Genomic DNA, 27,668 nt, shown 5'->3' with positions numbered 1-27,668 from the left:
ATATGCCTTCTTCGCCATCATCAGTGTAACCAGGAGCCAGACACACATATGGCAGCTATATGAAGTTAGATCACAGATCAGCCATGATCTCATTGAATGGCGGAGCAGGCTTGTGGAGCTAAATGGCCTACTGCCGTGGGAAGTTTATCTGAGGAAAATATAAACTACGTCAAGTGGAACCCACTGTTATACCAGTGTTAGAGATATTGCAGCTGGGAATGGGAGAGTGTGGCGGGAGGGACAGGCGAGCAGTTGGGAGCGGGAGAGTATGGCAAGTTTTTGGCTGTGGGAGGAAACCGGAGCACCCGGCGGAAACCCACGCGGTCACAGGGAGAACTTGCAAACTCCGCACAGGCAGTACCCAGAATCGAACCCGGGTCGCTGGAGCTGTGAGGCTGCGGTGCTAAGCACTGCGCCACCCATACTTTGTCCTGGATGGTGCTGAGCTTCTAGTGTTGTTGGAGCTGCACCATCCAGGCAAGTGGAGAGTATTCCATCACACTATGGACTTTTGCCTGTGGATGGGGAGAGGGGAGTCAGATGGTGAGTTACTTGCCACAGTATTTCCAGCCTCTGACCTGCCCTTGTTACCACAGGATTTATATATCTGGTCCAGTTCAGTTTCTGGTCAATGGTAACCCCCAGGATGTTGATAGTGGGCGATTCAGTGATCGTAATGCTGTTGAATGTCAAGAGGAGATGGTTTGATTCTCTCTTCTTTGAGTTGGTCATTGCCTGGTACTTCTGTGGTGTGAACGTTACTTGTCACTTATCAGCCCAAGCCTGAATGTTGTCCAGGTCTTGACGCAAGTGGACATGGACTGCTTCAGTATCTGAGGAATCGTGAGTGGTATTGAACATTGTTTGCTGATAATTGCACATTCCCACTTCTGACCTTGTGATGGAGGGAAGGTCATTGATGAAGCAATGGTTGGGCCTAGGTCACAACCCTGAGGTGATGTCCTGGGACTGAGATGATTGCTTTTGAACAACCACAACCATCTTCCTTTGTGCTAGGTAAGGCTCCAACCAGTGCAGAGTTTTCCCTCTGATTCCCATTGACTCCAGTTTTGCTAGAGATCCTTGATGCCGCACTTGATCAAATGTTGCCTAGGTGTCAAGGGCAGTCACTCTCACTGCATCTCAAATTCATCCTACTTACAAGATTCATCATTTGGAGTGTATAGTTTATATGCATTTTTTAAAAAGATACAAAGAAATTGCAAGGTTGCAGCTTTATAAGAACACAAGTGTAGGCCATTTGGCCCCTCGAGCCTGCTCCGCCATTCAATAAGATCACGGATAAACTGTTATATCAATTCCACCTCCCTGCACTATCCCCATATCCTTTGATTTCCTTAATATCCAAAATTCTAATCGATCGCTGTCTTGAATATACTCGATGACTGAGGTAGAGAATTCCAAAGATTCACAACCCTTGACTGTGACCCGTAGTTCTAGACTCCCCAGCCAGGGGAAACATACTTCCAGCATCCACCCTGTCAAGCCCCTTAAGAATTTTAGATGTTTTCAATGAGATCACCTTTCATTGTTCTAAACTCCAGGGAATATAGGCCTCGTCTGCTCAATCCCTCCTCACAGGACAATTCCCTCATCCCAGGGATCAGCCGAGTGTTGTTGTACTCCCTACAAGGGTAGAGTCAGAGTCACTTACGGCACAGAAGGCTGCCATTTGGCCCATTGAGTCCATGCCAGCTCTCCACGGAGCTATGCTGCCAGTCCCATTCCCCAGCTCCATCCCCTTCGCCCTGCAAGTCTATTTTTTCTCAGCTAGCCATCCAACTTCATCTTGAAGTCATTGATCGTCTCCGCTGCCATCATCCTTGTGGGCAGCGGGTTCCATCATTACCACCCGCTGTGTAAAAGTGTTTCCTTATATTCCCCCTACATCTTTTGTCCAAAACTTTCAATCTGCGTTCCCTAGTCCTTGTACCATTAGTTAATGAGAACAGTTTTTCCATGTCTAACTTATCTAAGCCTGTCATAATCTTGTACACTTTTATTAAATCTCCCCTCAATCTTTGTTCTAAGGAGAACAAACCCAGCTTCTCCAGCCTAACTTTGGAACTAAAATCCTCCATCCCTGGAACCATTCTGGTAAATCTCCTCTGTACCCTCTCAAGGACCCTCACATCCTTCCTAAAGTGTGACGACCAGAACTTTATAAATGTTCAGCATAACTTCCCTGCTTTTGTACTCAATGCCTCTAATTATAAGATCTCATATGCTTTACTCTCTCTCAATATGTCCTGCCACCTTCAAAGACCGCTGCACATGCACCCTCAGATCTCTCTGTTCCTGCACACTCTTTAGAACTGTGCCATTAAGTATATATTGCCTCTCCCTATTCCTTCTGCCAAAATGCATCAGCTCACACTTCTCAGTATTAAATTCCATCTGCCACCTCTCTGCCCATTCTGCTAGCCTATCTATGTCTTGTTGTAGGCGGTTCATATCATCCTCACTGTTTTCCTCATCTCCAAGTTTGGTGCTGTCAGCAAATTTTGAGATTCTACTCTGTATTCCAAGATCAGAGTAATTTATTTATAGGAAAAAAAGCATGTGGTCCCAGCCCTGACCTTTGAGGAACAGCACTGTCTCCAGTCTGAAAAGCAACTATTTACTACAACTCACTGTTTTCTGTTCTTAAGCCAATATTTTAATACAATTAGACAGTGACTCTCCTGTTTCATGAGCCTCAATTTTGCTTATCAGTCTTTTATGTGGTGACGTATCAAATGCTTTTTTAAAAATTCATATAAACAACTTCCACCGCATTCTCCTCATCAACCTTCTCCTTTACTTCTTCAAAAAATTCAATTAGATTTGTCAAGCATGATCTGCCTTTTAAAAATCCGTGCTGGCCATCTTTATTTAACTCTGACTTCCAAGTGTTCGTTGATATTTTCCCTGATTATGCTCTCTAAAACCTTACCCATCACTGGTGTTGAACTCACTGGCCTGTAGTACATCTTTCTTTAGGTAAGGAGACCAAAACTGTACACAGTATGCCAGCTGTGGTCTCACCAAGGCTTTATATAACTGCACTAAGACTTCTACTCCACAAGAAAACAAAAAATAGGAGTGTAAGTAGACGATATGGCCCATCGAGCCTGCTCCACCATTCAATATGATCATGCCTGATCTTAGGCTTCAATTCCACTTTCCTGCCCGCTCCCCACATCCCTCGGTTCCCTGTGAGACCAAAAATCTATCTATCCAGCCTTAAATGTATTCAATGATGGAGCATCCACAACCCTCTGGGTATGGAATTCCAAAGATTCACAACCCTTTGAGTGAAGTCATTTCTCCTTATCTCAGCCCTGAACGATTGACACCTTATCCTGAGACTGTGTCCCCATGTTCTAGATTCCCTGACCAGTGGGAACAATCTCTCAGTTTCTACCCTATCAAGCCCTTTCAGAATTCCTTCATAACAAAGGCTAAAATATCAGTTGTTTTCCCAATTGCTTGCTGTACTTTAATGTTAACTTTTTCTGATTAATGTGCAAAATGCCTCTGAAAACCAACATTTTCCAGTCTCTCTCCAAGGACTGCAGTGGTTCATGAAGGCAGCTCACCCCAAGACCTTCTCAAGGGCAATTAGTGATGGGCAATAAAGGCTGGCCTAGCCAGCGACACCCACATCCCATGAAGGAATAAAAGAAGTTTAGACAATATTCTGCTTTTCTATTTTTCCTACCAAAGTAGATGATCACACTTCTCTACATTGTATTCCATCTGCCATTTTCGTGCACACTCACTTAACCACTCTATGTTCCTCAGCAGCCGCATTGTGTCCTCTTCACAGTTTACTTTCCCACCAAACTTCGTATCGTCAGCAAATCTGGATACATTACATTTGGCCCATTCATCTAAGTCATTGACATACACTGTAAATAGCTGAGTGAGGCCCGAGCACTGATCCTTGTGGTACCCCAAAAAGCTAAAGACTGTCAACTCAAAAAAAACCCATTTATTCCTACTCCGTTTTCTGTTAACCACTTCTCAATTAATTTTAATATATTACTCCAATCCCATGAGCCCCAACACGAACATAAGAAATTGGAGAAGGAATAGGCCATCCGGCACCTTGAGCCTGCTCCGCCATTCAATAATATCATTGCTGATCTGATTGTGGCCTTAACTCCACTTTGCTGCCTGCTCCCCCATAACCCTCGACTCCCTTGTAGATCAAAAATCTACCTAGCTCAGCCTTGTATATATTCAATGACCCAGCCTCCACTGTTCTCTGGGGGGGGCGAGATTCCAAAGATTATTAACCCTCAGAGAAGAAATTCCTCCTCATCTCAGTCTTAAATTGGAGACTTCTTATTTTGAAACTCTGCCCCCTGGTTCGAGATTCCCCCACGAGGGGAAACATCCTCTCAGCATCTACCTTGTCAAGCCCCCTCAGAATCTTATTATGTTTCAATCAGATCACCTCTCGTTCTTCTAAACTCCAATGAGTATAGGCCCAACCTGCTCAACCTTTCCTTATAAGACAACCCCCTTCATCCCACGAATCATTCTAGTGAACCTTCTCTGGACTGCCTCCGATACAAGTATGTCCCTCCTTAAATAAGGAGACCAAAACTGCACACAGTACTATTGGTGCAGTCTCACCAGCGCCCTGTACAGTTGTAGCAAGACTTGCCTACTTTTATACTCCATCTTCCTTGCAATAAAGGCCAACATTCCATTTGCTTTCCTAATTACTTGCTGTACCTGCATGCTAACGTCTTGTGATTCATGTATGCGGCATCCAGATCGCTCTGTACTGCAGCATTCTACAGTGTCTCTCCGTTTAAATATGATGCTTTTCTATTCTTCCCACCAAAGTGGACAACCTCACATTCTCCCACATTATACTCTATCTGCCTTCTCCATTCACCTAACCTATCTATATCTCTTTGCAGACTCTGTGTACTCTTCACAACTTGCTTTCCTACCTATCTTTGTATTGTTTGCAAATTTGGCTACAATATACTCAGTCCCTTCACCCAAGTCATTGATATAGATTGTAAATAGTTAAGGGCCCAACACTGATCCTGTGGCAGTCCACTAGTTACAGTTTGCCAACCTGAAAATGCCCCATTTATCCCAACTCGGTTTCCTGTTAGTTAGCCAATCCTGTATCCATGCAAATATATTACCCCCAACTCCATGAGCTCCTATCTTGTGCAGTAACCTTTTATGTGGCACCTTATCGAATGACTTTTGGAAATCCAAATACATTACATTTACTGGTTCCCCATTATCCACCCTGCTTGTTACATCCTCAAAGAACTCCAATAAGTCAAACACTATTTTTCTTTCACAAAACCGCACTGACGCTGCCCGATTGCGTTATGATTTTATAAATGTCCTGCTACTACTTTCTTAATAATGGATTCCAGCATTTCCCTAATGACAGATGTTAGGCTAACTGAACTATAGTTTATCGCTTTCAGTCTCCCTCCTTTCTTGAACAGAGGTGTTAAATTTGCAGCTTTCCAATCCGCTGGGACCTTTCCTGCATCTACCGAATTTTTGAAGATCACAACCAGCAAATCCACCATCTTTGCAGCCACTTTTTTTTTTATATATAAAAGACCTTAGGATGCAGACCACCAGGTCCACAGGACTTGTCAGTCTTTAGTCCTGTTAATTTGCCGAGTACTTTTTCTCTAGTGATAGCGATTATATGAAGTTCCTCCCTCCCCTTTGCCCCTTGATTTTCTACTATTCTTTGGATTTTTTTTGTATCTTCTTCCATGAAGATACAATTTAAAAATAGTGCGAGGGATAGGCCAAATAATTATAGGCCGGTCAGTCTGACCTTGGTGGTGGGTAAATTGTTAAAATCTATTCTGAGGGACAGGACACACTGCCACTTAGAAAGGCACAGATTAATCAGGGATAGTCAGCATGGATTTGTTAAGGAAGGTCGTGTCTTACTAACTTAATTGAGTTTTTTGAGGAAGTAACAAGAAGGATTGATGAGGGTAGTGCAGTGGATGTGGTCTACATGGATTTTAGTAAGGCATTCGACAAGGTCCCGCATGGCCGACTGGTCAGTAAAATGAAAGCCCATGGGATACAGGGGAATGTGGCAGGTTGGATGCAGAATTGGCTCAGTGACAGGAAACAAAGGATAGCAGCTGACAGATGTTTTTGTGAATGCAAAGCTGTTTCCAGTGGCGTTCCACAGGGCTCAGTTTTGGGTCCTTTGCTGTTTGTGGCATATATTAATGATTTGGACTTAAATGTGGGAGGCATCATTGGAAAATTTGCTGATGACACAAAAATTGGCCGTGTGGTTGATAGCGAAGAGGATAGCTGTAGACTCCAGAAAGATATCAATGGTTTGGTTGAGTGGGCGGAAAAGTGGCAAATGGAATTCAATCTAGAGAAGTGTGAGGTAATGCATTTGGGGAGGGCAAATAAAGAGAGGGAATACACAATAAACGGGAGGATATTGAGAGGGGTAGAAGAAGTGAGAGACCTTGAAGTGCATGTCCACAGGTCCCTGAAGGTGGCAGGACAGGTAGATAGAGTGGTGAAGGCGGCATATGGAATTCTTTCCTTTATTGGCCAAGGTAATAGAATACAAAAGCAGGGATGTAATGCTGGAACTGTATAAAACGCTGGTTAGGCCACAGTTGGAGTATTGCGTACAGTTCTGGTCACCACATTACAGAAAGGACATCATTGCTCTGGAGAGAGTACAGAGGAGATTTACAAGAACGTTGCCAGAACTTGAAAGTTGCAGCTATGAGGAAAGATTGGATAGGCTAGGGTTGTTTTCCTTCCATCAGAGGAGGCTGAGGGGTGACTTAATAGAGGTGTAGAAAATTATGAGGAGCCTAGATAGAGTAGACAGGAAGTACCTGTTTCCCATAGCGGAGTGGTCAATTACCAGGGGGCACAGATTTAAGGTGACTGGTAGAAGGATTAGAGGGGACATGAGGAAAAAAAGTTTTCACCCATAAGGTGGTGGTGTCTGGAATTCACTGCCAGGAACGGTGGTGGAGGCAGAAACTCTCAATTCTTTTAAAAAGGTACCTGGACATGCATCTGAAGTGCTGTAACCAGCAAGGCTATGGACCAGGTGCTGGCTAGTTTTTTCGGCTGGCACAGACATGACTGGTTGAATGGCCTCCTTCTGTGCCGTAATTTTTCTAATTTCTTTGTTTCCCATTATTAATTCTCCAGTCTCATCCTTTAAGGGACCAATGTTTACTTTAGTTACTCTCTTCCTTTTTATATACTTGTAGAAGCTCTTACTGTCTGCTTTTATATTTCTTGTTAGTTTACTTTCATATTCTAATTTCTCTTTTTTTAAAGTCATCCTTTGATGGTTTCTAAAATTTTTCCCAATCTTCTACCCTACCACTAATCTTTGAACACTGTATGCTTTTTCTTTCAATTTGATTCCATTCCTAACTTCCTTAGTTAGCCACAGATAGTACATCCTTCTTGTAGTCTCTTTCTTAATGGTATACATCTTTGTTGAGTGTTATGAAATATCTCCTTAAATGTCTGCCACTGCTTATCTACCATCTTACCTTTTAACCTATTTTCCCAGTCCACTGTAGCCAACTCTGTCTTCATACCTTTGTAATTGCCTTTATTTAAGTTTAAGATACTAGTTTCAGGCCCAAGTTTCTCACCCTCAAACAATGTGAAATTCTATCATTGTATGATCACTCTTCCAGAGAGGATCCTTTACTAGGAGATTAATTAATCCTGTCTCATTACACATCACCAGGTCTAAAATAGCCTGTTCCTTTGTTGGTTACAGAACATACTGTTCTAAGAAACTGTCCTGAATGCACTCTACAAACTCATCAAGGTTACCTTTACTAATTTGTTTTGTCCAATTGATATGATTAAAATTGCCCACAATTATTGCAATACCTTTCTTACAAGCCACCATTATTTCTTGATTTCTACTCTGTCTTACAGTGTGGCTACTATTCGGTGGCCTATAAACTGCACTCACCAGTGACTTGCTAGTTATCTCCACCCAAACTAATTCTACATCTTGATCTTCCAGCCAAGATAATTTCTCATGACTGTACTGATCTTATCCTTTATTAACAGAGTTACCCCACCTCCTTTTCCTTACTTCCTTTCCTTCCGAAATGTCAAATACCCTTGAATATTCAGTTCCCAGCCTAGATCACTCTGCAACTAGGTCTCTGTAACAGCTATCATATCATACCTATTTATTTTTATTTGTGCTATCAATTCATCCATCTTCTAATGACTGCTGCGAGCATTCAGATAAAGAGCCTTCAATTCTGTCTTTTTACCATTTTTCCCAAGTCTGACCCTATATGCTGGTGCACTCTTATGTTTTTTGTCCCCTCCTTGTGCAACTTATGTAGCACCTTATCGAATGCTTTTTTAAAAGCCAAAGGCACTACATCTACTGCTTCCTCCTCATCTACCCTGCTAGTTACAACCTCAAAAACTCAGATTTACCAAACATAATTTCCCATTCATAAATCCATGTTAACTCTGCCCAATGACATGATTTTTTTTTTCAACTGCCCTGTTATCACATCCCCAAGAACAGATTCTACCATTTTCCCTACCAACTATGTCAGGTTAACAGGCTATCCCTTCACGTTCTCTCTCTCCTTTCTTTCTTGAAATGCGGGGGTTACATCAGCTACAACACGGGCATCTACCTGACAATGTTGGAAAATTGCCCAGGTATGTCCTGTTGACAAAAAGCAAGACAAATCCAATGAGGCCAATTACCACCAGATCAGGCTACTCTCAATCATCAAAGTGATGAAGTCGACAGCGCTATCAAGTGGCCCTTACTCAGCAATAACCTGCTCACTGATGCACAGTTTGGGTTCCGCAAGGTCCACTCAGCTCCTGACCTCATTACAGCCTTGGTCCAAATATGGACAAAAGAGCTGAATTCTAGAGGTGAGGTGGGAGTGACTGCCCTTGACATCAAGGTAACATTTGACCGAGTACAGCATCAAGGAGCCCCAGCAAAACTAAAGTCAATGGGAATCAAAGAGAAACTTTCCACTGGTTAGAGTCATACCGAGCGCAAAGGAAGATGGTTGTGGTTGTCATTTCAGCTCCAGGACATTGCCGCAAGAGTTCCTCAGGGTAGTATCCTAGGCCCAACCATATTCAGCTACTTCATCAGTGACCTTCCCTCCATCATAAGGTCAGAAGTGGGGATGTTTGCTGATGATTGAACAGTGTTCAGCACCATTTGTAACTCCTCAGATACTGAAGCAGTCAGTGGCTGCACACAACAAGCCCTTGACAATATTCGTTCTTGGGCCGATAAGTGGCAAGTAACATATGCACCATGCGAGTGCCAGGCAATGGCCATCTCCAACAAGAGAGAATCTAACCAATTCCCTCATTCAACAGCATTACAACACTGAACTCCCCACCATCAACATCCTGGGGAGTACCATCGACCAGAAACTTAACTGGACCAGCCACATAAATGCTGGGGCTACAAGAGCAGGTCACAGGCTGTGAATTCAGTGGCGAGTAACTCACCTCCTGTCTCCCCAGTGCCAGTCCACCATCTAAAAGGCACAAGTCAGGAGTTGATGGAATCTTAATCTGCACCCCATCCACAATTAAACATTCACTCCCTCCACCACTGGCGCACAGTAGTAGCAGTGTGCACCATCTTAAGATGCACTGCAGCATACCACCAAGGCTCCTTCGATGGCACCTTCCAAACCTGCAATATCCACCTAGGGCAAGGGATGCAGATGGGCTGGAATACCACCACCTTCAAGAGCCCTCCAAGTCACACACTATCCTGACTTGGAACTATATCTCCATTCCTTCACTGTCGTCGGGTACTCCAGTACTATTTCTTTACTAGTACTAATTTCTCCAAGTTCCTGATTCTCATTAGACTCTTAGCTTCCCACTATTTTGGGAATGAGAGATACAAAGTATTCATTTAATGACTGCCATTTCCTTATTCTCCATGACAATTTCTTTTGCCTCCTGGGCCCATGTTTGCTTTCGCTAATCTGTTCCTTTTTACATACCTGTATATATTTTTACAATCTGTTTTTGTGTCTTTGCGAGTATACTCTCATTCTATTTTCTCTTTATTGATTTCTTGATTATCCTTTACTGAATCGTAAAACCCTCTCAATCCTCAAGCTTACTACTCTTTTTGGCAACATTAAAAGTCTCTTTCTTTAATCTATTATCTTTAACTTCTCGCAAGCCATGGTTGGTCCACTTTCCCCGTTTTTTATACCTTAAGGGAATGTATATCTGCTGCAAATTATGAATTAACTGTTTAAGTGTTTGCCATTGTTTATCTAGTCATATCCTTTAACCTAGTTTCCCAATCTACTCTAACCAACCTATCCTTCTTACCTATGTAGTTTGCTTTGTTCAGATTGAAGACTCCAGTTTCAGACTTAAAAATATCATTCTCAAACACAATATAAAATTTCATCAGGTTATGATCGCTCTTGCCTAGAGACTCCTTTACAATAAAGGGTATTAATTAACCATTTTTCATTGCACATTAGGTCTAAAATAGCCTGTTTCCTAGTTGGTTCCTCGACATACTGATTTAGAAAACTATGAACCCATTACATGAACCCATCCTCCATGCTATTACTGCAAATTTGGTTTGCCTAGTCTATATGAAGATTACAGTCCATGATTACTGCATCACCCTTGTTACATGCACGTCTAATTTCCTGCTTTCTCCTCTGCCTGACACTGCAGCTACTGTTAGGGCACTACTCCCACCAGTGTTTTCTGCCCCTTCTTGTTTCTCAGCTCCACCCAAATTGATTCTACATCTTGATTTTCTGAGCTATGATCCTTTCTTTCTACTGTCCTTATTCCATCTCCCCAGCTCCTTTTCCATTTTGCCCATCTCTTCTGAAAGTCAAGTATCCTGGGATTAGTTAGCTTAGTCTTCATCCTTGTAGTGTATGATTCTTTCTGAATACCAACTATAAATTAAGCTTCAGAGGATTCTGTACATAGTAACGTAGAAACTGCATTTGCTCACCCTTTCTGATACGTGTGCCCCATGCAGGCAAAAGCCTCCAAGCCAAACCAGGTTCCATAGGTGAAACACACACCCCAGCTCCTGTGAAAAGCAGAAATTGTATTTATACAGAACCTTTAATGACCTCAGAACATTGCAAAGAACTTTAACACCAATGAAATACTTTTTGAAGTGTAGCAATTGCTGTAATGTAGGGAGATGCAGCAGTCAATTTGGGCATAGTAAATGTATGAATACTGAACTATGTATAACATGCCACATGCTTGGATATGCTAAGGAACGAAATGATGGGAGAAATGTCAAGTGAGAAGCTGCAAGAATGATGCTGAAGTTGTTAAAGTATTGTTAGTGCTGAGACAGTTGATTAGGTTGAAATCACGTTGAGTAATTGATTAAGTTAAAATCAGTGTAAGCAGAAACTGAAGGTATGTAACCACATGGTGAGATACATTGTAAGGTAAGAAACTGGAGAACAAAAGGGGTCACAAGCTTGTTACAATGTACGTGCCTTGAGCCACAGGAGATGGAGGATACCTGCGGATGACAATAATTGGATTGGAAATGAAGGGGGCTATTCCCGATAGATGCTCTGACAAAAACTGGCGAGACCACCGAGGATTAAAAGAGAGTCCACGATAACCGGCACGACAGGGAGGAGGAGGATATACAGCAAGACAGAAGAGAACAGAAGACTGAGCAAAGACACAGCGTGCTCAGACGTCCAGCTGCCACGTCAGATGTATGTAGCTCGGGTTGTTCTGTAAATCGTTGCCTGAATCTATAAAAAAGTGTGCAACTTGGATTTCTCTAGTTTCTCAATAAAGTAACAACTTGCCAATTGATATCGTCACGACGAGCCTTTACATCCACGCAAGCAATCAATTTGTGCACAGCAAGGTTACAACAACAACCTGTATTGATATAGCTCCTTTAACGTAATAAAACGTCCCAACGTGCTTTACAGGAGCGTTAGGAAGCAAAATTGGGCACTGAGCCACATAATGCTAGATTAGGGCAAGTGGCCAAAAGCTTGGTCCAAGAGATAGGTTTTAAGGAGTCTCTTAAAGGAGGAAATAGAGGTAGCAAGGCAGAGGGGTTGCGGGAGGGAATTCCAGAGGTTGAGGTCCAGGCAGCTGAAGGCATGGCCACCAATGGTGGAGCAATTAAAATCGGGGATGCTCAAGAGGCCAGAATTATCTCTGATATCTAATGAGCAATGAGAGAAATGACAAAATAACCTTTTTTCTTAGTGATTTTGTTTGAAATATAAACATTGGCTACATCAGGCGAATTCCCCTGCTCCTCTTTGAAAAGTGCCTTGGGATCTTTAATGTCTGCTTCCAAAGGATCTCAGTTTAATGTGTCACCAGAAAGACAGCATAAGAAATTGGAGTGAGAGTAGGCGAATTGGCCCTTCAAACCTGCGCCACCATTCACCAAGATCAAGGCTTATTTTCTGCCTGAACTCCACCTTCCCTTAATTCCCTTACTCAAAAATCTATTGATCTCTGTCTTGCATATACTCCACGACCGCATCCACAGCTCTCTGCAGTAGAGAATTCCTTTCAGTGAAGAAATGTTTTCCTCATCAGTCCTAGATTGGCTCACCCCTTGTTCTGAGACTCTGAATCATAGCTCTACACTCGCCAGCCAAGGGAAATACCCTCCCAGCATCTAACCTGTCAAGCCCCTTAAGAATTTTATATCTTTCCATTAGGTCACCTCCATTTTTCTGAATTCTTGGGAATGTAGGTCCAGTTTGCTTAATCTTTTCTCATAAGACTTACCTCTCATCCCAGGAATAGTCTACTGAAACTTCGTTGTTGATACCAAATTTGTACATAGTACCCCAGGTGTGATCTCACCAAGGCCCTACATAATCATGACAAGATTTCCTTACTCTTATACCCCAATCCATCTCTCTCAGTGCAGCACTCCCTTAATGCTGCACTGAAGTTTCACCTGGACTACGACTACAAGGACACCCAGGTCTCGTTGCACCTTCCACTTTCCCAATCTATTACCATTCAGATAATAATCTGCCTTTCTGTTTTTACAACTAAAGTGGATAACCTCACATTTATCCACGTTATACTGCATCTGCCATGCATTTGCCCACTCACCCAACTTGTCCAAATCACATTGGAGCCTCTTTGCATCCTCCTCACTGCTCACATTCCCCCCCCCAGCTTTGTGTCGTCTGCAAACTTGGAAATGTTACATTTAGTTCCCTCACCGAAGTCATTAATATATGTTGTGAATAGCTGGGGCCCAAGCACTGATCCCTCCGGTACCCCACTAGTCACTGCCTGCCACTCGGAAAAAGACCCGTTTATTCCTACTCTCTGTTTCCTGTCTGTCAACCAATTCTCAATCCATGTCAGTATATTACCCCCCCAATCCCATGTACTTTAATTTTGCACACTAATCCCTTATGTGGGACCTTATCAAAAGCCTTCTAAAAAATCTAAATACACCACATCCACCGATTCTCCCTTATCTATTCTACTAGTTACATCCTCAAAAAACTCCAATAGATTTGTTAAACATGATTTCCTTTCGTAAACCTATGCTGACTTTGTCCAATCCCGATGTTCTGCTATCACATCCTTTAAAATAGACTCTAGCATTTTCCCCACTACTGATGTAAGGCTAACTAGTCTGTAATTCCATTTTTTCTCTCCCTCCTTTTTTAAATAGTGGGATTACATCTGCACCCCTCCAATCTGTAGGAACTGCTCCAGAGTCTATAGAATTTTAGAAGATGGATCCACTATTTCCAGGGCCACTTTCTTTAGTATTCTGGGATGTAGATTATCAGGCCCTGGGGATGTGTCAGCCTTTAACCCCATTAATCTCCCTAGCATTTTTTTTTTTTTTACTAATACTGATTTCCTTCAGTTCCTTCCTCTCATTAAACCCTCGATTCCCTAACATTTCTGGGGAGGTTATTTGTGTCCTCCTATGTGTTTAACTGCTCTGCCATTTTTTTGTTCCCCACATTTGTCTTCACTAATCTTTTTCTCTTCACATATTTATAGAAGCTTTTAGTCAGTTTTTATGTTCCCCGCAAGTTTGGTCTCCTACTCTATTTCCCCCCGCTTAATCAACCTCTTTGTCCTCCTTTGCTGAATTCTAAACTGCTTCCAATCCTCAGACTTACTGCTTTTTCTGGCAATTTTATATGCCTCCTCTTTGGATCTAATACAATCCCTAATTTCTTTTGTAAGCCACAGTTGAGCCACCTTTCTGGTTTTATTTTTGCGCCAGTCAGGAATGAATAATTGTTGTATTTCATGCACACGTTCTTTAAATATTATCCATTACCTATCCACCGTCAACCCTTTCAGTAAAGTTCCCCAATCTACCACAACCATCTTGCGCCTCATACCTTCGTCGTTTCTTTTATTTGGATTCAGGACCCTAGTTTCAGAATCAATTACTTCACTCTCCATCTTAATGAAGAATTCTAACATGTTATGGTCGCTCCTCCCCAAGGGACCCCACACAACAAGATTGTTAATTAATCCTTTCTCACTGCACAATACCCAGTCTAGGATAGCTTGTTCTCTGGTTGGTTCCTCAAAGTATTGGTCTAAACAAAACCGTCAGGTACACACTCCTTTTTATGTCATTGGTACCAATGTAGACTTTAACCTCGGGCTGTTCACCCTCCTTTATGGTTACACCCATGAAGGTAATGCAGTTGATGTGGTGTACGTGGACATGCAAAAGATGTTTGACAAAGAACCACATAATAGGCTTGCCAGAAAATGTGAAGCCTATGGAATAAAAAGGACAGTAGGAGCATGAATGTGAAGTTGGCTGAGTGACAGGAAACAGAGTAGTAGTGAACGACTGTTTCTCCAGATTGGAGGACGTTATGCAGTGAGGTTCCACAGGTATCAGTACAAGCACCACTGCATTTCTCGATACATGTTGATGATCTAGACTTGGGTGTACAAGGCACAGTTTCAAAAATCACGATGACAAAACTTGGAAGTATTATGAACTGTGAAGAGGATAGTGTTAAACCAAGAGGATATATAAAGGCTGGGGGGGACACATGGCAGATGAAATTTAATACACAGAAGTGTGAAGTGATACATTTTGGTAGGAAGAATGAGAGGCAATATAAACTAAATGGTAGAATTCTAAAGGGGGTACAAGAGACAGAGACTTCAGAGAGTTATGCACAAACTGAAGGAGGTGGTATGGCAGCATGAAAGAGTGGTTAAAAAGGCATATGGGATCCTGGGCTTTATAAATAGAGGTATAGAGTACAAAAGCAAGGAAAGTATGATGAACCTTTATAAAACACTGGTTCAGCCTCAACTGGAGTATTCTGTCCAATTCTGGTCATTGCATTTTAGGAAGGTGTGAAGGCTTTGGAGAGGGTGCCCTTGAAAAGGTGATGGTGAGGTGCTTTCCTAAATTGTAGTCCATGTAGAGCAGGTACACTCACAGCGCTGTTTGGAAGGAAGTTCCAGGTTTTTGACCCAGTGACAGTGAAGGAACAGCGATATAGCTCCAAGTCAGGATGGTGCGTGGCTTGGAGGGGAACTTGCAGGTGGTGGTGCTCCCCTGCATCTGCTGCCCTTGTCCTCCTAGGTAGTAGAGATCGTGGGGTTGGAAGGTGCTGTCAAAGGACCCTTGGTGAGTTGCTGCAGTTCATCTTGTAGATGATACACACTGCTGCCACTGTGTGTTGGTGGCGAAGGGAATTAATGTTGAAGGTGGTGGATGGGTGCCGATCAAGTGGCTGCTTTGTCTTTGATGGTGTCGAGCTTCTTGAGTGTGGTTGGAGCTGCACCCATCCAGGCAAGTGGAGAGTATTCAAACACACTCCTGACTTGTGCCTTGCAAATGGAGGAGAGGATTTGGGGAGTCAGGAGGAGAGTTACTGGTCACAGAATTCCCAGCCTCTGAACTGCTCTTGTTGCCATAGTATTTATATGACTGGTCAAGTTAAGTTTCTGGTCAATGGTAATGCCCAGCATATCATTGGGAAATTCAACAAACTTAATACCATTTAACGTCAAGGGGAGATGGTTTGATTCTCTCTTATTGGAGATTATCTTTGCCTGGCTCTCACCTCTGGAATTGAGTTCTTTTGCCCTTGTTTGGATTACGGTTATAATGAGGTCTGGAGATGTGGCCCTGGCAAAACCCAAACGGAGCATCGGTGAGCAAGTTGTTGCTGAGGAAGTGCCACTTGATAGCACTGTCGATTACACCTTCCATCACCTTGCTGATGATTGAGTGTAGACTGATGGGGCAGTAATTGGTGGGATTGAATTTGTTCTGCTTTTTGTGGACAGGACATACCTGGGCAATTTTACAGATTGTTGGATAGATGCCAGTGTTGTAGCTGTACTGGAACAACTTGGCTAGGGATGTGGCTAGTTCAAGAGCACAACTCTTCAGTACTACTCTGGGGGTGGCACAGTGGTTAGCACCGCAGCCTCACAGCTCCAGGGACCTGGGTTCGATTCTGGGTACTGCCTGTGCGGAGTTTGCAAGTTCGCCCTGTGACCGCGTGGGTTTTCTCTGGGTGCTCCGGTTTCCTCCCACAGCCAAAGACTTGCAGGTTGATAAGTAAATTGGCCATTGTAAATTGCCCCTCGTGTAGGTAGGTGGCAGGGAATATGGGATTACTGTAGGGTTAGTATAAATGGGTGGTTGTTGGTCGGCACAGACTCGGTGGGCCGAAGGGCCTGTTTCAGTGCTGTATCTCTAAATAAAATACTACAGCTGGAATGTTGTCAGGGCTCATCGCCTTTGCAGCATCTAGTGCCTTCAACTGTTTCTTCTTATCACATGAGTGAATCAAATTGTCTGCAAACTGACATGTGTGATGATGGAGACCTCAGGAGCAGGCTGAGATGGATCATCAACTCAGCAATTCTGGCTGAAGGTGGCTGCAAATGCTTCAAGCCTTGCCTTTTGCACTGACATGCTGGGCTCCCCCATCATTGAAGATGGGCACGCATGGAGTCTCCCCCTCCAGTTAGTTGTTTAATTGTCCACCACCATTCACGACTGGTTGCAGCAGTTCTGCAGAGCTTTGATCTCAGTTGGTTGTGGGATCACTTAGCTCTGTCTATCACTTGTTGCTTGCGCTGTTCAGCATGCATGTAGTCCTGTGTTGTAGCTTCAACAGGTTTGCACTTCATGTTTAGGCATGCTGGATGCTGCTCTTGGCATCCTCGCCTGCACTCCTCATTGAACCAGGGTTGATCCCCCCAGCTTGATGGTAATGGTACAGTATGGGATATGCTGGGTCATGAGGTTAGATTGTGGCTGAATACAATTCTGCTGCTGCTTATGGTCCACAGCACCTCATGGGTGCCCAGTTTTGCATTGCTAGATCTGCTCGAAATCTATCCCATTTAGCATGGTGGTAGTGTCATACAACACGATGGTGGGTGTCCTCTGTGTGAAGGTGGGACTTCGTCTCCAAAAGGACTGTGCGGTGGTCACTCCTACCAATACTGTCATGGACAGATGCATCTGCGGCAGGCAGATTGGTGAGGATGAGGTCAAGTATGTTTTTCTCTCTTGTTGGTTCTCTCACCACCTGCTGAAAGCCCAGTCTGGCAGATATGTCCTTCAGGACTCAGCCAGCTTGGTCAGTAGTGGTGCTATTGAGCCACTCTTAGTGATGGGCATTGAAATCCCCCACCCAGAGTACATTCTGTGCCCTTGTCACCCTCAGTGCTTTTCCCAAGTGGAAGAGCACAGATTCAACAGCTGAGGAAGGCTTTTAATCAGCGGGAGGTTTCCTTGCCTATGTTTGACCTGATGCCATGAGACTCCATGGGGCCTGGAGTCAATGTTGAAGACTCCCAGGGCCACTCCCCCGTGACTATATACCACTGTGCCACCACCTCTAGTGGATCTGTCCTGACAGTGGAACAGGACATACCCAGGGATGGTGATAGTGGTGTCTGGGACAGTCATATTCATGGGAAAAAACCTTACAGACAATGTCAGGCTGTTGCTTGACCAGACTGGGGGACACCTCTCCCAATTTTAGCACAAGTCTGGAGATGTTAGTGAGGAGGTCTTTGCAGGACTGACTGGTGAACTTGTATAAGACACTAGCTCGGACTCAGCTGGAGTATTGCATCCAGTTTTGGACACCGCGCTTTAGGAAGGATGTGAATGCGTTAGACAGGGTACAGAAAAGATTCACGAAAATGGTTCCCGGGATGAGGGACTTCAGTTACAAAGATAGATTGGAGAAGTTAGGACTGTTTTCCTTGGAGAAGAGAAGGCTGAGAGGTGATTTGATAGAGGTGTTCAGAATCACGAGGGGTCTGGACAGAGTAGATAGAGAGAAACTGTTGCCACTCATGAAAGGATTGATAATCAGAGGGCACAGATTTAAAGTATTTGGTAAGAGAAGCAAAAGTGACATGAGGAAAAACTTTTTCACGCAGCGAGTGGTTAAGGTCTGGAATGCGCTGCCTGAGAGTAGTGGCGACAAGTTCAATTAAAGCATTCAAAAGGGAATTAGACTGTTATATGAAAAGGAAGACTGTGCTGGGTTACGGGGAGAAGGCGGGGGAGTGGCACTAGGTGAAATGCTCATTAGGAGAGCCGGTGCAGAGACGATGGGCCGAATGGCCTCCTCCTGCACTGTAACAATTCTGTGATTCCGAGAAGAAACACCTTCGCCCAGAGAATGGCAAGAATGTGGAACTCGCTACCATAGGGAGTAGTTGAGCCGAAGCGTATAGTTGCATTTAAGGGGATGTTAGTTAAGCATATGAGGGGAAAGAGAATAGAGGGTTATGCTGGTAGACTTCATTTTATTGCCAACTTCATGCTGTTTATGTTGAAGTATGTTCAATATTTACAGCACACACAATCCACTTACCCTTCCCATGACCCATTCGGGTTCTGCATCCTCCGGCAGTACTCAAGCCCCTTTTCCAACGTATCTCTGAGAGGACGGAATTAATTTGTTAGAGAATCGATGGCAGTTTCAAGTACAGTTATTTTGAAATTATGAATAGTTCATAGCAGGACCTATCTAGTGCCCCAAATTAGGCTCATCCAATGATTTGTTCGTGTTTAATATACTCACCGGATCTCTCTCGCTCTGTGGTGTGGACATTTCTCTGTGAAATGTTTCAGTGCCTGCATTACTGCAGATGTGCACTCAACATACGTGTAATCAATCATTATATCACCTGCAAATGAGAAAAGAAACACAATAATGGAAGCACTTTGCTGCTGCTTGCCACTCAGGCTTTGATACAGTCTTAGATAAGATAAAAAGGAAGACCTGCATTTATATAGCACCTTTCACGACCACCGGAGGTCCCAAAGCGTTTTGCAGTCAATGATGTACTTTTCGAAGTGCAGTTACGGTTTAATGTAGGATATACAGCAGCCAATTTATACACAGCAAGCTCCCACAAACAGCAATGAGATAATGGTCAGATAAGCAATTTTGCGATGTTATTGAGGGATGGTATCGAGGGCACCAGGGAGAACGCCCCTGCTTTTCTTCAAAACAGTGCCAGGAGATCTTTTACGTCCACCCGGGAAAGCAGACAGGGCCTCGGTTGAAGATCCAAAAGATGCCACCTCTGACAGTGCTGCACTCCCTCAAAGTTGTACTGCAGTGTCAGCCTTGATGTTTGTGCTCAAGTCTTGGAGTGGGACTTGAACCTAGAGCCTAAGCCATGGCTGACCTAAACCCAGCTGATGTACTGTAAGGCAAGAAAGTAGAACTAGAAAATATTACTGGAGATTAATTAAAAGCAAATTTCAAACAGTCATCAGGAAATTTTTTTACTCAACAGAATGAAGGATATTTGGGAAAAAATCACCAACAGTATATAGGCAACGATAATGAGGTGATTCAAAATCTAACTGGACCCTATAATAGAAGCATACTGTACCAACAACTTTTACAGGCTGTACATGGGGAAGATTGCTCCAGTCCTACTTGCATCCGCTCCCTTGATGACTGCATCAGTGTCGCTTCATGCTCTCACCCCAAAATGGAAAATGTCACCAACTTGGTTTCGGATTTCCACTCCCCCCACCTCGCCTTTGTATGATAGATCTCCAACTCTTACCTTCCCATCCTCAAGTCACTATCTCCACTTCTGGAAATAGGCTGTCAACCAATGTCTACTGACTCACACAGCTACCTAGACTACACCTTTCTCCCATGCTGCTTCCTGTAAGGACTCAACTCCATTCTCCCATTTTCCCAGTGGTCGCAAAGAGTGGTCCTAAATGGGAATATATCACAAAGCGATTGTAAAAATTGGGAATTTGATGAGTGTGGGAATTCCGTGTAAAGGGTGGAGGAAATGCTTTTTGCCTCCAATACTTAAAGTGGTTTGTGTAAGCTTTAGACAATAATTAGTTAAAAATTTTGTCCCGTATTTAGAGCTTAGTGTAAGTTAGTGTGCAGAAAAAGAAAAAGCATACTAACTAAAAAGTGGACATAAATAATAAAAATAATCCAGACTAAGATATGGCAGAGCAGGTTGTGTGCCTGGACTTCAGTATAATAGTCTTTCCTTTTATTTGTTTTTGAACTGTCAGAACTTGTGCTTTAGACACCACAGGTCAAGGGAAAACTAAAAGATGTAAAGTAATTAAACCCCAGGCAAAAGAAATAAGAAATGTGTGAGTAAAACATTAGAGCAGAAGGACAGGTTAGAGTTTGTGTCCCCAATAAGCCTTCTTTATACAAACACATGGAGCATAAGGAACAAGTCGAATGAACTGCAGGTGTAAATTAAACAAGAGGGTATGACATAGTGGCTGAGACCTGACTGCAAGATGGTCAGGATTAGGAACTATATCAGGTTATAAGGTCTCCAGGAAAGATAGGGAAAGCGAAGAGAGGGCATGAGGGAATATCTGCAAATAAAATCCAAAGATATAAATACATAAAAAGCAAGAGGATAACTAAGAAAATAGTAGGGCCAATTAAAGATCAAAAGACAACTTGTGTTTGGAGGCAGAAGACCTGTGCATGGTCGTGAATGAATACTTTCTGTCCCGTTTTCAAAAAAAAAAAGAGGGGGATGACAGTGACATTGCAGTTAGGGAGGAGGAGTGTGAAATATTGGATTGGATAAATGTAGCGAGATGGGAAATATTAAAAGGGTTTAAGCAGCTTTGAAAGTGGATGAATCACCAGGCCCAGATGAAATCTATCCCAGGCTGTTAAGAGAAACAAGGGAGGGTCAGACCATCACTTTGCAATCATCTCTAGCTACAGACGTGATGCCGAAGGACTGTAGAGCAACGAATGTTGTACTGTGGTTTAGAAAGGCAGGGATAGACTGAGTAATTACAGGCCAGTCAGCCTAACCTCGGAGGTGGGAAAATTAACAGAAACCATTCTGAGGGACAGTATAAATAGTCATTCAGGAAGGCACAGATTACTCAAGGTAAGTCAGCATAGATTTGTTAAGGGAAGGTCTTGTTTGACTAACAATTGAATCTTTGAGGAGGTAACAAGGAAGATTGATGAGGGTAGTTGCATTTGATACATTCTACATGGATTTTGGCAAGGTTTTTGACTAGGTCCCACACGGCAGGCTGGTCAGAAAAGTAAGAGCCCATGGACCCAAGGCAAAGTGACAAGTTAGATCCAAAACTGGCTCAGCGGCAGGAAGCAAAGGGTTATGGTCAACGGGTGTTTTTGCGACTGGAAGGCTGTTTCCAGGGGTTTTGATAGAGCTCAGTACTGGGTTCCTTGCTTTTCGTGATATATATCAATAATTTAGACTTAAACGTAAAGGGATGATTAAGAAATTTGCAGGTGATATGAAAATTGATGATGCGGTTGATAGGAAGAAAACTGAAGGCTTCAGGAAGATATCAATGGACTAGTCAGGTGGGCAGAAATGTGGCAGATGGAGTTCAATCTGGATAAGTATGGGGAAATACATTTGGGGAAAACAAACAAGGCAACAATAAATGATAGGATACTGAGAAGTGTAAAGGAACAGAGGGGCCTTGGAGTGAATGTCCACAGATCCTTGAAGGTAATGGGACAAGTAGATAAGGTGGTTAAGAAGGCATATGGGATACTTTCATTTATTAGAAGCATCAAATATAACAGCAGGGAGGTTATGCTAGAACTACATAAAACACTAATTAAGCCACAGCTAGAGTACTGCATATAGTTCTGGTCACCACATTACAGGGAAGATGTGAGCGGACGAGAGAGGGAACAAAGGACAAACTTACGAGGTGCTGCCAGGAATGGAGAATTTTGGCTATGAGTAAAGACTGGATAGGTTGGGGCTGTTTTCTTTATAAAAGAGGAGGCGGAGGGGAGATTTAATTGAAGTGTATAAAATTATGAGGGACCCAGATAGAGTGCTTAGGGAGGACCTATTTCTCTTAGCAGAAGGATAAATAACCAGAGGGCATGGATTGAAAGTAATTTGTAAAAAGATTAGAAGGGAGTTGAGGAGAAATTTTTGCGCCCAGAGGGTGTTGGGGTCTGAAACTCACTGCTTGAAAGGGTGGTCAAGCCACCGTCATCACATTACAAAAAGGACGCGTTTGCTGGCAATGCAACCACTAGGTGGCGCAGTACTGGCAAATACAGCCTCATCGACTGAAACGTCACTGTCTGTGATGTCTCAGGCAGCTGCCAGTAATAAAAATGGCGCTGCTCAATTCGACACAAAAAGAATTAATTGAACCCAAACCCCATCAATGGCTGTGATCACCATCTCCACACCCCGCAACAGTTTCCCGCTCCGTCCCACCGTTCTCTCCTGCGCCTGTCTGCTCACCATTTCCTCCTGCCGCTCGCTCCCTGCCTCGGAGAAGTGGCGGGGGACAGTAAGCCGGGTGCTAGCGGCGAGGTGGGAAGCGAGCGGAGGGAGGGAGACGGGAAGAGAAGCAGCGATTGAGGTGCCGACTGCGGGAGGGAGTGGGGATGGAGACAATGATCACAGCCATTGAGGGGTGAAGCAACACTTGGGCATCATTACATCTGACGTCACTGCATGATGACGTCGACATGCAGACTGATGCTGGCAAGCTGGCAAATGTTTGGACGCACTGATGACGTCCACGATCGCTTTGCACAAGCTCTACATTGTCAGGAGACACACCGCAAATAAAAAAAACTTGGACATGCACTTGAAGCAATGTCATCTTTCAGATGAAAGGTCACTGACCTGAAACGTTAACTCTGCTTCTCTCTCCACAGATGCTGCCAGACCTGCTGAGTATTTCCAGCATCTGCAGTATTTTGCTTTTATTTTATTATTTAACCTACAGGACTATGAACTAAGAGCTGGAAAGTGAGATTAGGCTGGCATGGGCACAATGGATTGAATGACTTCCTTCAGTGCCATTAATTTTCTGTGTTTCTATGGGATCAGCAAAGTTCAGGCATAACAAAGCATGGGTAAAGCAAGAAAAATCTTCATACAATCACTTGGGAGGTAGAATGGTGAGTAGTTAGGTCAAATACATAAAGTATTCTTTGCTTGCTACTTTTTTCTTTTCTGTCATTTCAGGTACAAGAGTTGGACTTGAGACAAAGATCATAGCTGCCAGCAGTTCCAAAGATCAGGTAGGGAGGTTCCTTGGAGTCTTGTATCCTGTGTATTTTCCAGGGGGCTCAGCAAAGCCAAGGGAGGTCCAAGGAAGCACTGCAGAGAGTTTAGCTGTCACAAGTGAGAGCGGCTGGCTATGCTGGGAAAGGCAGTTCAAATGTTAGTGCAGATGAGTGACCTGAACACATTGTTAGTTTCTTTTCTGCTGCATGCTGTCTCTACTGCTCTTGTTTCCCCACAGGACACTGAAATTATCACACTGCAGGCAGATGTTTACCACTGAGCCAAATGGAGACTTGCCCCAGAAAGCAGTGGAGGCTGGGTCATTGAATATATTCAAGGCTGAGGCTGGACAGATTTTTGATCTGCAAGGGAGTAAAGGGTTATAGGAGGCAGGCAGGCAAGTGGAGTTAAGACCACAATCAGATCAGCCATGATCTTATTGAATGGTGGAGCAGGCTTGAGGGGCCAAATAGCCTATTCTCGCTCCTGTGATGGAAGGGGTCGCCAGCAGTGCTATCAAGCGGCATTTGCTCAGCAATAACCTGCTCACTGACACTCAGTTTGGGGTCCGCCAGGGCCACTCAGCGCCTGACTTCATTACAGCCTTGGTCCAAACATGGACAAAAGAGCTGAACTCCAGAGGTGAGGTGAAGTGAGAGTGACTGCCCTTGACATCAAGGCAGCATTTGACCGAGCATCAAGGACCCCTAGCAAAACTGGAGTCAACAGGAATCAAGGGAAAACTCTCCACTGGTTGGAGTCATACCTAGCACAAAGGATGATTGTGTTTATTGGAGGTCAATCATCTCAGTCCCAGGATATCACTGCAGGAGTTCCTCAGAGTAGTGCCCTAGGTCCAACCATCTTTAGCATCAATGACCTTCCCTCCATCATAAGGTCAGAAGTGGGGATGTTCGCTGATGATTGCACAATGTTCAGCACCATTCATGACTCCTTAGACACTGAAGCAGCCCATGTCCATATGCAGCAAGACCTGAACATCCAGGCTTGGGCTGATAAGTGGCAAGTAACATTCGTGCCACACAAGTGCCAGGCAATGACCATCTCCAACAAGAGAGAATCTAACTATCTCCCCTTGATGTTCAATGACATTACTGTCACTGAATCCCCCACTATCAACATTATGGGGGTCACCACTGCCCAGAAACTGCTGAACTGGACCAGCCACATAATGCTATGACTACAAGATCAAGTCAGAGGCTGGGAATTCTGCAGGAAGTAACTCACCTTCTGTCTCCCCAAAGCCTGTCCACCATCTACAAGGCACAAGTCATGGTGTCATGGAATATTATCCACTTGCCTAGATGGGTGCAGCTCCAACAATACTCAAGAACACTCCAGGACAAAGCAGCCCACTTGACTGGCACCCCATCCACCAACTCCAACATTCACTCCCTCCACCAATCGATGCACAGTGGCAGCAGTGTGTACCATATACAAGATGCACTGCATTAACCCACCAAGGTTCCTTCGACAGCACCTTCCAAACCCGCGACCTCTACCACATAGAAGGACAAGGGCAGCAGACGCATGGGAACATCACCACCTGCAAGTTCCCCTCCAAGCCACACACCATCCTGACATGGAACTACATAGTCGTTCCTTCACTGTCGCCGGGTCAAAATCCTGGAACTCCCTTCCTAACAGCACTGTTGGTGTACCTACACACCAAGGACTGCAGCAGTTCAAGGCAGCTCACCGCTACCTTCTCAAGGACAATTAGGGATGGGCAATAAATGCTGGCCTAGCCAGCGACAACCACATCCCATAAAAACGAACTTTAAAAAAAAAAATTATGTTCTCTGAGCACAGAGATTGAGCGCTCCATGCAGGACACCTCAGCAGAGGTCAACACACGTACACCACAAAGGAATAGCAGCCCGGGACTATCTGGACTCTCCAGAATGACCTAGGATAAACAGCAATTTTGGCAGAAGCAACTGAAACCCTCTGGAGCTTGACATGTCCAGCCAGATCTGGGATGAATGATTTGAGCCAGTTGTGACCCACAGATTTCAAATGAAATATGCAAGCTAAATTTAAAAAGAACTCAAAATGGAAAAGAAAAACAGGAGGGTGAGATTTAGCTTATCCTCAGGCACTGAAAAGGACAGTAGGGATTGTGTATGATACCCTAGTAAATATCAACAAGTTAGTGAGAACAGGGCAAGTGCCAGACAGCAGGTGGAACAGGCCTTCAGTGCCCTTAATGAAAAATTCACAACTTGCAAACAAAAGATCACGGAATTTATTTTCTGTGCTGGGGATGTTAATGAGAAGCATCATTAGGGGGATTATTCACAATCAGCTGGAACTCAGGCTCGATGAAGGATTCTCCACATGGCTTGAGGAAACCAGAGTAAAATGTGACAAATCTGATCCAGGTTTAGGAAATCATCAAGTGGATCAATAGTTATTATTTATATGAATTTCCAAACTTCTTTTGGGCCTCCTTATCTCGAGAGACAATGGATACGCGCCTGGAGGTGGTCAGTGGTTTGTGAAGCAGCGCCTGGAGTGGTTATAAAGGCCAATTCTGGAGTGACAGGCTCTTCCACAGGTGCTGCAGAGAAATTTGTTTGTTGGGGCTGTTGGACAGTTGGCTCTCCCCTTGCGCCTCTGTCTTTTTTCCTGCCAACTACTAAGTCTCTTTGACTCGCCACAATTTAGCCCTGTCTTTATGGCTGCCCGCCAGCTCTGGCGAATGCTGGCAACTGACTCCCACGACTTGTGATCAATGTCACACGATTTCATGTCGCGTTTGCAGACGTCTTTATAACGGAGACATGGACGGCCGGTGGGTCTGATACCAGTGGCGAGCTCGCTGTACAATGTGTCTTTGGGGATCCTGCCATCTTCCATGCGGCTCACATGGCCAAGCCATCTCAAGCGCCGCTGACTCAGTAGTGTGTATAAGCTGGGGATGTTGGCCGCTTCAAGGACTTCTGTGTTGGAGATATAGTCCTGCCACCTGATGCCAAGTATTCTCCGAAGGCAGCGAAGATGGAATGAATTGAGACGTCGCTCTTGGCTGGCATACGTTGTCCAGGCCTCGCTGCCGTAGAGCAAGGTACTGAGGACACAGGCCTGATACACTCGGACTTTTGTGTTCCGTGTCAGTGCGCCATTTTCCCACACTCTCTTGGCCAGTCTGAACATAGCAGTGGAAGCCTTACCCATGCGCTTGTTGATTTCTGCATCTAGAGACAGGTTACTGGTGATAGTTGAGCCTAGGTAGGTGAACTCTTGAACCACTTCCAGAGCGTGGTCGCCAATATTGATGGATGGAGCATTTCTGACATCCTGCCCCATGATGTTCGTTTTCTTGAGGCTGATGGTTAGGCCAAATTCATTGCAGGCAGACGCAAACCTGTCGATGAGACTCTGCAGGCATTCTTCAGTGTGAGATGTTAAAGCAGCATCGTCAGCAAAGAGGAGTTCTCTGATGAGGACTTTCCGTACTTTGGACTTCGCTCTTAGACGGGCAAGGTTGAACAACCTGCCCCCTGATCTTGTGTGGAGGAAAATTCCTTCTTCAGAGGATTTGAACGCATGTGAAAGCAGCAGGGAGAAGAAAATCCCAAAAAGTGTGGGTGCGAGAACACAGCCCTGTTTCACACCACTCAGGATAGGAAAGGGCTCTGATGAGGAGCCACCATGTTGAATTGTGCCTTTCATATTGTCATGGAATGAGGTGATGATACTTAGTAGCTTTGGTGGACATCCGATCTTTTCTAGTAGTCTGAAGAGACCACGTCTGCTGACGAGGTCAAAGGCTTTGGTGAGATCAATGAAAGCAATGTAGAGGGGCATCTGCTGTTCACGGCATTTCTCCTGTATCTGACGAAGGGAGAACAGCATGTCAATAGTCGATCTCTCTGCACGAAAGCCACACTGTGCCTCAGGGTAGACGCGCTCGGCCAGCTTCTGGAGCCTGTCCAGAGCGACTCGAGCAAAGACTTTCCCCACTATGCTGAGCAGGGAGATTCCACGGTAGTTGTTGCAGTCACCGCGGTCACCTT

The 27,668-nt window shown here is 44.2% G+C and overlaps 1 protein-coding gene across 2 annotated transcripts in view; it reads right to left on the bottom strand.

The window, feature by feature from the left end:
• The window catches only part of lss (lanosterol synthase (2,3-oxidosqualene-lanosterol cyclase)), a 116,120-nt gene that overhangs the window by 11,678 nt on the left and 76,774 nt on the right, over positions 1-27,668 (bottom strand). For both annotated transcript variants that reach the window (XM_068036212.1, XM_068036213.1), the window contains exons 17-19: positions 19,149-19,254; positions 18,939-19,004; positions 11,054-11,134 (exon numbers count right to left, since the gene is read on the bottom strand). In XM_068036212.1, coding sequence (XP_067892313.1) covers positions 11,054-11,134; positions 18,939-19,004; positions 19,149-19,254 — 253 coding nt within the window. The remainder of the gene's footprint in view (positions 1-11,053; positions 11,135-18,938; positions 19,005-19,148; positions 19,255-27,668) is intronic.

This window comes from Heterodontus francisci, chromosome 7, assembly GCF_036365525.1.
Source record: "Heterodontus francisci isolate sHetFra1 chromosome 7, sHetFra1.hap1, whole genome shotgun sequence".
NCBI classification, from domain to species: Eukaryota; Metazoa; Chordata; class Chondrichthyes; order Heterodontiformes; family Heterodontidae; genus Heterodontus; species Heterodontus francisci.
Note: the sequence above shows the minus strand (reverse complement) of the source record. Positions and strands in the feature narration are given on the sequence as shown.